Genomic DNA, 16,211 nt, shown 5'->3' on the forward strand with positions numbered 1-16,211 from the left:
ATTATATCATGGTGAATAACAGCAATGGTATGAAGTTACATTGACTCTGGCTGGAGTCCTCTATCTGCCATTTCTTTGCTGTCTGATTTGGGGCAAGTCACTTTACCTAAGTCATAAGGTTGAAATAAGGATTAAATATAAGTAAAGCACTTTAGTAGGTTGACTAAGACTCATAAATATCCAATAAATGGCAAGCAGTATTAAAAACAAACCTTTTTTTGATTATCTCCTAATGCCAAAATTATAATAAACACTGGTGATCAGAGATAGATCAATAACATTGTTGAATCCATGAAGAGGATCGCACTGTAATTATGAGGCAGAAGAAAACTTAAAACTGGATAAAAACTGAAATACATCTTAATGACTGTATTAAGCTCATCATTTCATTAAACATCAGAACTTTAAATACTATACCAAATAACTTATTTTGCATACCTGATTAAGAAATAACAGGAAGATACTATAATACTAACAAATTTTATACTTTTAATATCCATCAAATAAATTCAACATCCAAGTTATACATTTTAAAATCATTTTTATTGAACTAATTTTAACAACACTGTTTCAGCTGGTGGCAGGTGCCCCACACCAAAACAAACCCATCATGAATGCTATTCACATCCTCAAAGTAATCCAGTTTGTTTTGTACTTAGAATATAGTTAAACTTTTGACATCACATAATCAAGCAAATAGCGGTGCATACTATATTATTCAAAAAGACTTTATGCATTTCATTAAAAAAATCATTTTGCAAGTAGCTTCAGCTTTATCAACAATCTCATCAACACATTCCATACTTCATGCTCTCAAAATAAAAAGTGCCCTAAAACTAACTCTAAGTTTTTTACTGATAATAATGAATACTATCCAGGGTTATAGGAATTAGAGTTTAACATTTTACAGTATAAGAGGCAATAAGTTACGGACATCTGCTGACACAAATTCCACTCAAACTAATTACATCCTTGATACATTCAAAAAGACATATTGTAAATATTAATATGCTAGTTTATATGCTGCAGTGCAAAAGAAGTGACACCCTAACGTTTCCTGAGCTTTAGGAAATTAACATTTTTCTGACTACAACTCTCAATTTAAAATAGGCTCTTTATTATATGAAGCCATGTCAAAACTATACAATTAAATTAGGGTTTTGGAGAACTGAAAATTGGTCAGAGTTATGGTGTTTTAAGGTAATGAAAAAATTTCCAAAGCAAAAGTATTTACAAAACTACAAAGGATAGTATGGATTTGCATGTAGTATAAAGATCAAAGATAACCTACTGATTACCAAATGATCACAAATATCCCTTTTCTTTCAAAAATATTACACTGAAAGACTTTATGGTAAGTTATCTAGCATTAAATAAACCAACCTGTAGTATATCACATATTTTAACACATTCTTCCATAATGCCCAGTAAGAAGGAATAAAATATTAAAAATCAAGAAAATAAACATGCTTTTAGGAATGTTTTTTCAAGTGTATGTGAGAGGAAATGAAAATGATTTCTCATTAAAACTCCCTATACCCTCAAAATTATAAAGACCGAGTTTCTACTTCAATTTTTTCTTCTGCTTGTAGTATATCAGGGTCAATGTGAACAACTGGAGGTCGTAGGATAACTTCAGGCCCTCCACCATATATAGACTGTAGAAAATTCCATGTTTCTTCAGAAATCTGACCAGAATCTGCTCCTAGAATTAAGTGCAAATAGAATAATATTTACAAACCTACATATTCATACTGCAAAACCTTCAAAATGTAACCCCCCAGCACGAATCCTCCAGGGATAACTGAGAATTTATGAACACCAGACTACCAGCCCATATTATCATAAGCTACAACATTATGGTTTGTCTTAGTACTTTCTCCTAGCTTCTATCAAAAGCCTTAAATCTTTCCTCAGATAACAAACACTGGCAGCTTTCCCACTATCTACCCTACTTCATGTATGAATTGTATCACTGAGCTGGGTAAAAAGTAGCACAGATGGCTAGTAATGTTTTATTCTTAACAGTGACAAATGGCTTCAGTATTATTCAACTTACCTTGCCTGAGCATCACATTGCCACATTTAGTGACTGCAATTTTAGTGTTATCAATGGGACCTGGAGGATCTAAGTCAAAAGGAAAAACAAAGGATCAAAATGTGTACTTTTCAAAGAAATGTACCAAAGAATTATGTATTTCAGTGCCAGAAATAATTGAGGGACATAACTATATAATCGAACTGATTATTTTGTAGTCATATTATTATAGTTAATTTTTTAAAAATATTTTATTTATTTATTTGACAGAGAGAGAGATCACAAGTAGGCAGAGAGGGAGGCAGAGAGAGAGGGAGGAAGCAGGCTCCCTGCTGAGCAGAGAGCCTGATTCGGGGCTTGATCCCAGGCCCCTGGGATCATGACCTGAGTCGAAGGCAGAGGCTTTAACCCACTGAGCCACCCAGGCGCCCATATTATAGTTAATTTTTAATTATCTTCTGAACCTCTTCCTTTCCGGGTCTCAGTTCCCCTCCAAAATAGAACCAAGAAAGAAATGGAGAGAGGCTTTTTCACCACCATCTAAAATCTCACTCTTCAACTATCCATTTGAGGACCACAGGTTAAAATGCACTTTCAATGTTATAAAAGAACAATTCTTTTGTAATTTAAAAAGAAATTATGTAATTCGGAGTTATTTCAGATGATCATTACTTAAACTAAAAACGATAAAAGGACTATAAAATGAAATATTAAAATATATCCTTTTTTAATTTAAGAAAAAAAAAACCTGTTTTCCCCTTGAATACAAAAGTACAGTGCATGTTCATTATCAAAAAGTGTAAAACAAAACAAAACAAAAAGGCACAAGGAAGAAATAAAAGGGTCAAACTATGAATATATAGTGTTGCAACCTTTTTCACTTATCAAGAACATCTTTTTAATTATTACACACTGTCACAAAAATTATTTTTAAAGTCGACATAGTATGTCACATATGACTATGTGATAGTATGTCATAGTATAAAGCATTATGTAACCAATCTTATTGTTGGGTGGATTTTTTTTTTTAACTTTTCAATATTAAGATTGCAGACTAATTTTGCTCAGTTCCTTTATTCCTTCTATGAATATGCTGTAAGTCATGAAATAGGTTTAGAACAACCAACCAGAATATAAGCTAGAATGTTAGATCCCTGAAGGCAGGGATCTTTTTCTATCTCGTTCACTGGTATAATCCCAAGTGCATAGAGATATTCAAAAACAAAAAATCAGCAAAGAATTTCATTTTTCAGTTAACTACTTACCTCCATCTTTACCCTTCACAAAACTTTCCCACTCTCTAAACCACTGCATACTGATGCAATAAAAAGTAGCTGGAGAGTCCTCCTCTTGGAATGCTCTGTTGAGCTATAGGGAGAAAAAAAAAAATCAGTCATCTAGTATCTAGAACTATGCTTTATAGCAGAACATTACAACCATTCTACTTAAGCATCTGATAAGGCCAATTCCTCATAAGAATGTGATGTACACTGATGCTAAGTTATCTTAGTACCACAGTAACACCTATTAATAAACAAGTATGTCTACGTTATGTCTCAAAATTTATAAGTACACACAAAAGAAGAATAAGACACTGGCTAGGTCAAAATGGTCAAGGCAAATCTTCAAAACAATAAATACTCCACGTATTTATTAAAAATCAAATGCATAAATCTTATTTAAATATATTATATCCATTATCTACCCTTTACTTCTGTTCCTTAAGATATTGATGGACATGTTGCTATTACAAAGACAATGCTGCAATGAATAATCTTGTACATGTCATTGCACAATACACATACATGTATAAGACAAATTCCCAAAAGTGGTGGAACTAAAGTCCCTGAAGATGTTTACTTCCTCTTCTAAGGTCTAAGGAAGTGGATATGTGACTCAACTAGGCAAAACTCTACCAGCAATGGAAATCTTCAGCAGTGATCTAATGGTGAGATATACTCCAATGTCAATTTTGTTAGCTACATACCCAGGGCTAGCTTGGTTCCTGAGATTCTGGAGAACTGGTTATTCAATTTTTCTTTTTTTTTTTTAATTTTATTTATTTGTCAGATCAACTTTTCCTTTCAATAAATTTCTTTTTTGCTTAAGTCAGCCAATGTGGCTTCACCGCTTTCAATTAAAGAGTCCAACTGACAGAATAATTGATATAGAAGGGTGGAAGCAAAAGAGCCTAAAGAAAATGAAGGGTATCTGAAATTTATCCAACTGTACTTGTATGAAAAGACAATGAGACATCTAAAATATTTCATTATGGGTAACTAAATGCCTATGGTACATACTATCTGAAGAAGAGAGCCAAATCCAAATAATGTTGCTCCTATAATCAAATCTAATAAAACCTTGCCATTGTCCCCAAAGATCCTTATAGTAGGTACCTCCATGATCTGGCTCCATGATTTGACTTCATCTTCTAATACTTTCTTACTGAACTATTCACTCATGGTCACACAAACCTCTTTGTTATTCCCGGAACCAAGCAGTTACTGTTCTGCCTCTTAAAGCTTTTGCATGACTACCCACCTCTTTTCACACATATCTAAATACCTCCGTCACCTCCTTCAAGTCTTTACTTAAATGTCACCTTCTCACGAAGGCCTATCTTGATCACCCTATTTAAAAATGCACCTGACACCTCCCTCTATCACTGTACTCTTCATCCCTCTTGCTCAATTTTTTTTCCTTTTCCAAAGAACTCATTACCTTTTAATATATCATGTACATTACTTATATACATTATTTATGTAATATATCATGTACATTATAAATAATACATTATTTATGTACTAAACATTTAAGTTATTTGAGGGTAAGGACCTTTCTGGTATACAAGGTAGTTGCTTCCACAGAACAATGAAAGGCAATGAAAAATGTTGTGGCTGTCTGATGGTTAACACAGAGATCAAAGCATGTCTGTTTCAAGGTATAGAATTAGGCACAACTTCTCCTTAGAGAACTCAGATTTTTGAAATGTAGTATAAGACTGATTCTACCAGATAAAACCACTTAATTCATAGCATTACCAGGTCTAGACATTTTTAGGACTTAATCTTTGCAATTAGGGTATTTCTTGTGTGTCTAGGTGGGGCTTTTTAAATATTTAGTTAACTACAATCACCTCATTAAAGATATATAGTTTTTCTCTAGTTCTGGGAAATTTCTCTAAACAGTTGCCCTAATTTGTGCCCCTCCACCACCATTTTCTTCTAAAAAACACTGGATTTTTTAGGAGATTAGGAGATTAGGAGATTTTTTAGGAGATTTAGGAGATTAGGAGATTAGGAGAAACCTTGAAAGATCATTCAGAAAACTAATTCGCTCTTCAGCAGTTTTTGTACATGGGCAACAAAAATTTACGGGGTTGGTACTATCCTCTATGCTGTGGTCCAAGCTCCAAACCAGTAACCAATATAGGGTGTTGTTTTTCCCATAACCAGAATACATGAAGCTAGGTACCAGATAAATAAAGTAGAAGGATGTATCCATTAGTACCTAATAATATATTCTCATCTCCACAACTATGGCCTCTACTAGTCTGGCGGTATTCCATTCCAAAGGGAAACAACATTGGTTTTACTGGACTGCAAGTCAAAATAGTCCTCTGGTTATGTATGGTTCCTTATGTCACTGAAACAAAAGTCCAAGTGAGTTACTGTATTGGCTATAAAAAGGATGAAATAAAATGACCACTACACAACAGGAGCAAGGAGGATTATATCAGAAAACCAGATTAAACCCACTGTGTTAGCATCAGAGGGCTGCTATAACAAATTACCACAAACTTGGTGCCTGAAAACAGTTATTTCATTTCCCAAAGTTCTGGAGAACAGAAGCCCAAACTTAAGACATAGGCAGGAACATACTTTAGGGGACATAATTAGGGGAATTTCTGTTCCTTGCCTCCTCAAGCTTCTGCTTTGCGGCTGTATATTCTAATTGCTGCCTCGGGTCCTCATAGCTTTTACCTTTTCTGTATATTTTTTCTGGATGTCTCTTTGTAAGGACATTTATCACTGAATTAAGGCCCATGAAGATAATCCAGGATGACCTCATCTCAAGATCCTTAAATTAATTACATATGCAAAGACCCTTTTCCAAGTGAGGTCACATTCATAGTTAAGGTCAATTCACAGAGATTAGGACATGGAGATATCTTTTTTGGGGACCACCATTCAACCCACTGCAACCATCATTCAGTATTTCCATACTGAGAGGTTATAAGTTAAGAGACAACTAGAAAAATCTAAACCAGGCAAAATTACAAAGACCTCAGATTCTTCTGAAATGATGGTCTGGGTTACTTTACCAGGTAAACACGACCACAAGCAAATGAAGTGCTGGTTAAGAAAACAGGGAGTATGGAATGGGTAAGTGATCAACTGTAGATATACATTTCTTCTTCACTGCATGTGTGTGTGTGTGTGTGTGTATCTGTGAACATTTACCAAATTTGTAAAAAATTGCCATTTACTTTTCTTTTCTTTCATTCCTCTACTATTTTTAATTTTTTTTTTTTTTTTTTTTTAGGATTTTACTTATTTGAGAGATAGAGAGCATGACTGAGCATGAAGGGGGGGGAGGAGGGCAAGGAAGAAGGAGGCTCCCCGCTAAGCAGGAAGCCCAAGGAGGTGGGGCTCAATCCCAGGACCCTGAGATCATGACATGAGCCAAAGGCAGATGCTTAAGTGACTGAGCCACCCAGGTGCCCCAACATTCTTTAGATTACAGTATAAAAGTGAGATTGTGACTAAATTGACTGGACTAAAGATGAATGACTAACATCCAAAAGTGGATACAGTGACTCATAGAACTTCAAGTCTCCCAAGTTCAGGAAAAGGTAGATGCAGCATATATTAGTACATTAGCAAGCTGCACAGTGTTAAATAGAAACGTGATACTGTTGCCACTGTTGCTGCTTACATGTATGAATGTGTATGAATACTGAGCTGACAAGAGGCAGCCTTTACTGTATGACCTATAATGAATAATTTCCACTCATTCTTACATTCCCTTCTGTAAAGAGGAGAAGCCTACGTTTTCCAGGATCCTATGCTGGTAGTATTCCAGGTTAGGCATTATCAATGGTACATGCAATATATGGAAGTCACAAAAGAAAGAAATTCTTTCTCTCCTCTGGTGGCAGCTGTGGGTAGGACTGAGGCATCCACAGAGGACATAGATAGGATTTTGTTACCACTTCCAAGCATCTTCCCAAGAATCCTGCACTGATGTCACAGGCTAACATCTTTAACAGCAGCGTCTTGCATCTTAGAGGACCCTCAGAACAACCCACCAGGATCCTGAGATTAGCAGCTTATCAGGTTTGTTAGATTTCTGAGCATTCTCCTGAGATTTGCCAGTGGCAAGCAACAGGGATAATTTCCAAAGGTTTTGTACAATTTTTAATTTTTTAACTTTGAAACAATCTCAAACTTCCAGGAAAACTCTAATGTAACACAAAGGAATTTTCTTTCCTCAGACCATTGACAGTAAGTTGCTAAACACGTTCCTTTTCTCCAAACACCTTGGTGCATATTTCATATGTACAAGGACATTTTCCTACACAACTAATACAAATGACAAAAATCTAGAAATTAACATTGATATGAACCAGCCATTTCTCTAAGGAAGGCTGGTACCTTTTAGTACAGAGAGATGTTAAGCAGCTAAAACCTGATGAGAGCTAGGTATGTTTAATCCTACTGAAATTATCATTGCTCCCAGGCCCTTTTAGTAACAAAGTTAGGGAATTAACATATGTACATCATTTGTTTCTATACATGCATACACACACACATACACACACACACGTACCCATGTATGTATGACCTTGACCACATATTCACAAAAGTACCTACAAGTCCAATCTAATACTAATAGCACAATCCATTTTAGTTTTCTCCCTTTCCACATCTGTAACTCTTTTTTTTTTAGATGAGTACTTTATTTTTAATTTTATTTTTTATAAACATATAATATATTTTTCCCCAGGGGTACAAGTCTGTGAATCGCCAGGTTTACACACTTCACAGCACTCACCATAGCACATACCCTCCCCAATGTCCATAATAAACCCACCCCCCCAACCCCCCTGCCCCCAGCAACCCTCAGTTTGTTTTGTGAGATTAAGAGTCACTTATGGTTTATCTCCCTCCCAATCCCATCTTGCTTCATTTACTTTTCTCCTACCCCCTTAACCCCCATGCTGCATCTCCTCTCCCTCATATCAGGGAGATCATATGATAGTTGTCTTTCTCCAATTAACTTATTTCGCTAAGCATGATACCCTCTAGTTCCATCCACGTCGTCGCAAATGGCAAGATTTCATTTCTTTTGATGGCTGCATAGTATTCCATTGTGTATATATAACACATCTTCTTTATCCATTCGTCTGTTGATGGACATCTAGGTTCTTTCCATAGTTTGGCTATTGTAGACATTGCTGCTATAAACATTCGGGTGCACGTGCCCCTTCGGATCACTACTTCTGGATCTTTAGGGTAAATACCTAGCAGTGCAATTGCTGGGTCATAGGGTAGTTCTATTTTCAACATTTTGAGGAACCTCCATGCTGTTTTCCAGAGTGGTTGCACCAGCTTGCATCCCACCAACAATGTAGGAGGGTTCCCCTTTCTCCACATCCTCGCCAGCATCTGTCATTTCCTGACTTGTTAATTTTAGCCATTCTGACCGGTGTGAGGTGGTATCTCATTGTGGTTTTGATTTGTATTTCCCTGATGCCGAGTGATATGGAGCACTTTTTCATGTGTCTGTTGGCCATCTGGATGTCTTCTTTGCAGAAATGTCTGTTCATGTCTTCTGCCCATTTCTTGATTGGATTATTTGTTCTTTGGGTGTTGAGTTTGCTAAGTTCTTTATAGATTCTGGACACTAGCCCTTTATCTGATATGTCATTTGCAAATATCTTCTCCCATTCTGTCAGTTGTCTTTTGGTTTTGTTAACTGTTTCCTTTGCTGTGCAAAAGCTTTTGATCTTGATAAAATCCCAATAGTTCATTTTTGCCCTTGCTTCCCTTGCCTTTGGCGATGTTCCTAGGAAGATGTTGCTGCGGCTGAGGTCGAAGAGATTGCTGCCTGTGTTCTCCTCAAGGATTTTGATGGATTCCTTTCTCACATTGAGGTCCTTCATCCATTTTGAGTCTATTTTGGTGTGTGGTGTAAGGAAATGATCCAATTTCATTTTTCTGCATGTGGCTGTCCAATTTTCCCAACACCATTTATTGAAGAGGCTGTCTTTTTTCCATTGGACATTCTTTCCTGCTTTGTCGAAGATTAGTTGACCATAGAGTTGAGGGTCTATTTCTGGGCTCTCTATTCTGTTCCATTGATCTATGTGTCTGTTTTTGTGCCAGTACCATGCTGTCTTGATGATGACAGCTTTGTAGTAGAGCTTGAAGTCTGGAATTGTGATGCCACCAACTTTGGCTTTCTTTTTCAATATTCCTTTGGCTATTCGAGGTCTTTTCTGGTTCCATATAAATTTTAGGATTATTTGTTCCATTTCTTTGAAAAAAATGAATGGTACTTTGATAGGAGTTGCATTAAATGTGTAGATTGCTTTAGGTAGCATAGACATTTTCACAATATTTATTCTTCCAATCCAGGAGCATGGAACATTTTTCCATTTCTTTGTGTCTTCCTCAATTTCTTACATGAGTACTTTATAGTTTTCTGTGTATAGATTCTTAGTCTCTTTGGTTAGGTTTCTTCCTAGGTATCTTATAGTTTTGGGTGCAACTGTAAATGGGATTGACTCCTTAATTTCCCTTTCTTCTGTCTTGTTGGTGTAGAGAAATGCAACTGATTTCTGTGCATTGATTTTATATCCTGACACTTTACTTAATTCCTGTACAAGTTCTAGCAGTTTTGGAGTGGAGTCTTTTGGGTTTTCCACATATAGTATCATATCATCTGCAAAGAGTGATAGTCGGACGACTTCTTTACCGATTTGGATGCCTTTAATTTCTTTTTGTTATCTGATTGCTGAGGCTAGGACTTCTAGTACTATGTTGAATAGCGTGGTGATAACAGACATCCCTGCCGTGTTCCTGACCTTAGCGGAAAAGCTTTCAGTTTTTCTCCATTGAGAATGATATTTGCGATGGGTTTTTCATAGATGGCTTTGATAATATTGAGGTATGTGCCCTCTATACCTACACTTTGAAGAGTTTTGATCAGGAAGGGATGCTGTACTTTGTCAAATGCTTTTTCAGCATCTATGGAGAGTATCCTATGGTTCTTGTTCTTTCTTTTATTAATGTGTTGTATCCCATTGATTGATTTGCGGATGTTGACCAACCTTGCAGCCCTGGAATAAATCCCACTTGGTCGTGGTGAATAATCCTTTTAATGTACTGTTGAATCCTCCTGGCTAGTATTTTGGTGAGAATTTTTGCATCTGTATTCATCAAGGATATTGGTCTGTAGTTCTCTTTTTTGATGGGATCCTTGTGGTTTGGGGATCAAGGTGATGCTGGCCTCATAAAATGAGTTTGGAAGTTTTCCTTCCATTTCTATTTTTTGGAACAGTTTCAGGAGAATAGGAATTAGTTCTTCCTTAAATGTTTGGTAGAATTCCCCCCGGGAAGCCGTCTGGCCCTGGGCTTTTGTTTGTTTGGAGATTTTTGATGACTGTTTCAATCTCCTTACTGGTTATGGGTCTGTTCAGGCTTTCTATTTCTTCCTGGTTCAGTTGTGGTAGTTTATATGTCTCTAGGAATGCATCCATTTCTTCCAGATTGTCAAATGTGTTGGCATAGAGTTGCTCACAATATGTTATTATGATTGTCTGTATTTCTTTGGTGTTAGTTGTGATCTCTCCTCTTTCATTCATGATTTTATTGATTTGGGTCCTTTCTCTTTTTTTTTTATAAGTCTGGCCAGGGGTTTATCAATCTTATTAATTCTTTCAAAGAACCAGCTCCTAGTTTCGTTGATTTGTTCTATTGTTTTTTTGGTTTCTATTTCATTGATTTCTGCTCTGATCTTTATGATTTCTCTTCTCCTGCTGAGTTTAGGGTTTCTTTCTTGTTCTTTCTCCAGCTCCTTTAAGTGTAGGGTTAGGTTGTGTACCTGAGACCTTTCTTGTTTCTTGAGAAAGGCTGGTACCGCTATATATTTTCCTCTCAGGACTGCCTTTGTTGTGTCCCACAGATTTTGAACAGTTGTGTTTTCATTATCATTTGTTTCCATGAATTTTTTCAATTCTTTTTTAATTTCCTGGTTGACCCATTCATTCTTTAGAAGGATGCTGTTTAGTCTCCATGTATTTGGGTTCTTTCCAAATTTCCTCTTGTGATTGAGTTCTAGCTTCAGAGCATTGTGGTCTGAAAATATGCAGGGAATGATCCCAATCTTTTGATACCGGTTGAGACCTGATTTAGGACCCAGGATGTGATCTATTCTGGAGAATGTTCTATGTGCACTAGAGAAGAATGTGCATTCTGTTGCTTTGGGATGAAATGTTCTGAATAGATCTGTGATGTCCATCTGGTCCAGTGTGTCATTTAAGGCCTTTATTTCCTTGTTGATCTTTTGCTTGGATGATCTGTCCATTTCAGTGAGGGGAGTGTTAAAGTCCCCTACTATTATTGTATGATTGTTGATGTGTTTCTTTGATTTTGTTATTAATTGGTTTATATAGTTGGCTGCTCCCACATTAGGGGCATAGATATTTACAACTGTTAGATCTTCTTGTTGGACAGATCCTTTGAGTATGATATAGTGTCCTTCCTCATCTCTTATTATAGTCTTTGGCTTAAAATCGAATTGATCTAAGGATTGCCACTCCTGCTTTCTTCTGATGTCCATTAGCATGGTAAATTGTTTTCCACCCCCTCACTTTAAATCTGGAGGTGTCTTCGGGTTTAAAATGAGTTTCTTGTAGGCAACATATAGATGGGTTTTGTTTTTTTATCCATTCTGATACCCTGTGTCTTTTGATTGGAGCATTTAGCCCATTAACATTCAGGGTAACTATTGAGAGATATGCATTTAGTGCCATTGTATTGCCTGTAAGGTGACTGTTATTGTATATTGTCTCTGTTCCTTTCTGATCTACTACTTTTAAGGTCTCTATTTGCTTTCAATATTTCCTGTAGAGCTGGTTTGGTGTTTGCAAATTCTTTCAGTTTTTGTTTGTCCTGGAAACTTTTAATCTCTCCTTCTATTTTCAATGATAGCCTAGCTGGATATAGTATTCTTGGCTGCATGTTTTTCTCGTTTAGTGCTCTGAATATATCATGCCAGCTCTTTCTGGCCTGCCAGGTCTCTATGGATAAGTCTGCTGCCAATCTAATATTCTTACCATTGTATGTTACAGACTTCTTTTCCCGGGCTGCTTTCAGGATTTTCTCTTTGTCACTAAGACTTGTAAATTAGACTATTAGGTGACGGGGTGTGGACCTATTCTTATTGATTTTGAGGGGGGTTCTCTGAACCTCTTGGATTTTGATGCTTGTTCCCTTTGCCATATTGGGGAAATTCTCTCCAATAATTCTCTCCAATATACCTTCTGCTCCCCTCTCTCTTTCTTCTTCTTCTGGCATCCCAATTATTCTAATGTTGTTTCGTCTTATGGTGTCACTTATCTCTCGAATTCTGCCCTCGTGGTCCAGTAGCTGTTTGTCCCTCTTTTGCTCAGCTTCTTTATTCTCTGTCATTTGGTCTTCTATATCGCTAATTCTTTCTTCTGCCTCATTTGTCCTAGCAGTGAGAGCCTCCATTTTTGATTGCACCTCATTAATAGCTTTTTTGATTTCAACTTGATTAGATTTTAGTTCTTTTATTTCTCCAGAAAGGGCTTTTACATCTCCCGAGAGGGTTTCTCTAATATCTTCCATGCCTTTTTCAAGCCCGGCTAGAATCTTGAGAATCGTCATTCTGAACTCTAGATCTGACATATTACCAATGTCTGTATTGATTAGGTCCCTAGCCTTTGGTACTGCCTCTTGTTCTTTTTTTTGTGGTGAATTTTTCCGCCTTGTCATTTTGTCCAGATAAGAGTATATGAAGGAACAAGTAAAATACTAAAAGGGTGGCAACAACCCCAGGAAAATATGCTTTAGCCAAATCAGAAGAGATCCCAAATCGTGAGGGGGGGGAGGGATATAAAGAGGTTCAGAAAGAAAAAAAGAAAAAGAAACAAATAAAAAAAGAAAACCAATAATGAAAAAATATAAAACGGAAAAAATATATATATATATATTAGATAAACTAGTTATAAAACGTTAAAAAAGAAAAGGGTAGAAGTTAAAAAAATTTAGCAGAAGAAAAAAAAATTGAAAAAGAAAAAAAAAATTAAATTAACTGCAAGGCTAAAGAATCATGGGGAGAAAGCCATGAGTTCCGTGCTTTGCTTTCTCGTCCTCTGGAATTCCGCTGCTCTCCTTGGTATTGAAACTGCACTCCTTGGTAGGTGAACTTGGTCCCGGCTGGGTTTCTTGTTGATCTTCTGGGGGAGGGGCCTGTTGTAGTGATTCTCAAGTTTCTTTGCCCCAGGCGGAGTTGCACCGCCCTTACCAGGGGCCGTGCTGAGTAATCCGCTCAGGTTTGCTTTCGGGAGCTTTTGTTCCCTGAGCACTTTCCGTAGAGTTCCGGAGGACGGGAATGAAGATGGCGGCCTCCCAGTCTCCGGCCCGGAGGAGCCAAGAGTCTGGGGCCCCCCTCCTCCGTGTGCCCTCAGAGAACAGCACCCAATTGCTCCCGTCACCCTGGCCTCCCGCCGCGCTCCGAGCTGACCGAGCCTGCGACCGGTTCAAGGTAACCCCGAGCTGTGAGCTCACTCCTCGGCTCTGTCTCTGTAGCCGGCTTCCCATTCTAATACCTGCGAGCTCTGTGACACTCAGACACCCCCGATCCTCCTGTGACCCTGCGGGACCTGAGGCCACGCTGACCCCGCGTGCCCTTCACCCCGGTTAAGCCTCTGGAGCGATGTCCCTCAGCGGAACAGACTTTTAAAAGTCCTGATTTTGTGCTCTGTTGCTCCGCCGCTTGCCGGGAGCCAGCCCCTCCCCCCCGGCGGTCTATCTTCCCGTCGCTTTGGATTCACTTCTCCGCCAGTCCTACCTTTCAGAAAGTGGTTGATTTTCTGTTTCTAGAATTGCTGTTCTTCTTCTCTTTGATCTCCCCTTGGATTTGTAGGTGTTTGTAATCTTTAGATAAGCTATCTAGCTGATCTCCCGCTACCTGAAGTAGTCTCAGCCTGCTACTTCTCCGCCATCTTGACTCCTCCCCTCCACATCTATAACTCTCTTATCTGACAATGAGAAATCCAGCTCTCATTGTACTCATTATTTGATGAATTCTACATATGGAACCAAACCCTCAATTCTACCACCCACCATCCCCCAATCCCCAGCCAACGTGGATATCCATTCTCATCTTGCCTGGGCTTCAACACCCTTGACTAGGTGCACACGAGATAAGCAGCTTTCCTTAACCCGTTTGGGCTCTAAAACCACCCCCTCACAACCCCAATCCTACATCTAGCATGGCAGCCTACCCTACTCCCAGATTTCCTATGAGTCAGCGTGGTTTTCTTGACCTTCACTGCCCAGTCCTTTCAGTAGTTTAAGTCTCTCTTTGCCAATATTCTTATTATACCCAAAATACTTAGAATGGCTTCTGTGCCCCAAACTGTAATGGATATACTCATTAGCCATTTATTTAAGTATTCATGGAATAAACTATTTTAAATATTCAACTAAAATTTACCTCCTTAGATTTAGGAAACTAATGAAGTTGAAGCACAATAAACAAATAGATACTACACTATCTTCCTCTGTGTGTGAAAATTTCTTTACTTGAGGTAACAGCACACACACACAAAAAGCCTAAATCCAAGAAAAGAAGCAGGTCTATGTGTGTATGTGTGAACATGCGGTGGGCAGCCATAACACGGAACATACTGTTCATCTATTTAACACTTCTTCCCCTCTTTACTGAAAGAATCTCAATTTTCTCTTACAAAATTACCATCCCTCCATCAATACAGTCTTAGTAGAATTATCAATGCATATGCCTCTAAGGTGACCCAATTCTACTAGGATTCCCTACTGGGAATTTGGGTCATAAATATATAGTTGGAGCTATGCTACTAACAATAGCACTTTGAAGAAACTTATTTCTTCCTACCTAAATAACTGGAATTGTAATAGTCCTTGTCCATAAAACCTGGTTGTTTAACAGTGTACATAAAATAATAATAACCCAGGGATGCCTGGGTGGCTCAGTTGGTTAAGTGTCTGCCTTCAGCTCAGGTCATGCTCCTGGGGTCCTGTGATCGAGTCCCACAGCAGGCTCCCTGCTCAGCAGGGAGCCTGCTTCTCCTTCTCCAGCTCCCCTGTGCTTGTGTTCCCTCTCTTGCTATATCTCTCTAATAAATGAGTAAAACCTTAAATAAATAAATAAATAATTTTTAAAAAACAACCTAGACTGGTAATTTGCTATAATTAACCAGTAATACTATGACTGTTTCTCCTCTTTAATTACTTATTTTATTATTTATGAATTACTTCATTTTGCCTCTCTGAATTAATGCGTATCATTAGTGCATGCTTAAATATTTCTTTTTTCTCAACCACTGTGATTTTTTGTTTTTGTTTTTTAAAGATTTTATTTATTTATTTATTTGACAGAAAGAGAGATCACAAGTAGGCAGAGAGGCAGGCAGAGAGAGAGAGGAGGAAGCAGGCTCCCTGCTGAGCAGAGAGCCCGATGTGGGGCTCGATCCCAGGACCCTGGGACCATGACCTGAGCTGAAGGCAGAGGCTTTAACCCACTGAGCCACCCAGGTGCCCCAACCACTGTGATGTTTTAAACTTCAGAGCCTAAGACCCTCAAATAGTTTTGAGCCCACAGAAGAACCTGAATTTGCATAGGGATGGGTCATTTAGTCAACATAAATACATTTAAATGATTCTGAGTAAAGCTGGCACACAAGGTTACATTTTAGCTTCAGATGGAGAACATAATGATTCCATAATATTATACATTATACTATGTTCACCACAAGTGTAGCTGCCATCTGTCTTGATGCATAGCTATTACAGTATCATTAACTATATTCCTACTGTGCCTTTTATTCCTGTGACTTATTCATTTCATAACCAGAGCCTGCATCTCCTACTCTCCC

At 37.8% G+C, this 16,211-nt stretch overlaps 1 protein-coding gene across 3 annotated transcripts in view; it reads right to left on the reverse strand.

Annotated features, from left to right (window-relative positions):
• Positions 1-524: 524 nt before the first annotated feature.
• The window catches only part of USP33 (ubiquitin specific peptidase 33), a 62,011-nt gene continuing 46,324 nt past the window's right edge, over positions 525-16,211 (reverse strand). For all 3 annotated transcript variants that reach the window (XM_032870149.1, XM_032870148.1, XM_032870147.1), the window contains 3 exons: positions 3,304-3,406; positions 2,060-2,128; positions 525-1,705 (listed from right to left, as the gene is read on the reverse strand). In XM_032870149.1, the coding sequence (XP_032726040.1) occupies positions 1,548-1,705; positions 2,060-2,128; positions 3,304-3,406 (330 nt within the window). In that variant the 3' untranslated portion in view covers positions 525-1,547. The remainder of the gene's footprint in view (positions 1,706-2,059; positions 2,129-3,303; positions 3,407-16,211) is intronic.

The sequence above is a fragment of the Lontra canadensis genome, unplaced genomic scaffold, assembly GCF_010015895.1.
Source record: "Lontra canadensis isolate GAN:19392208 unplaced genomic scaffold, GSC_riverotter_1.0 scaffold40, whole genome shotgun sequence".
NCBI classification, from domain to species: domain Eukaryota; kingdom Metazoa; phylum Chordata; class Mammalia; order Carnivora; family Mustelidae; genus Lontra; species Lontra canadensis.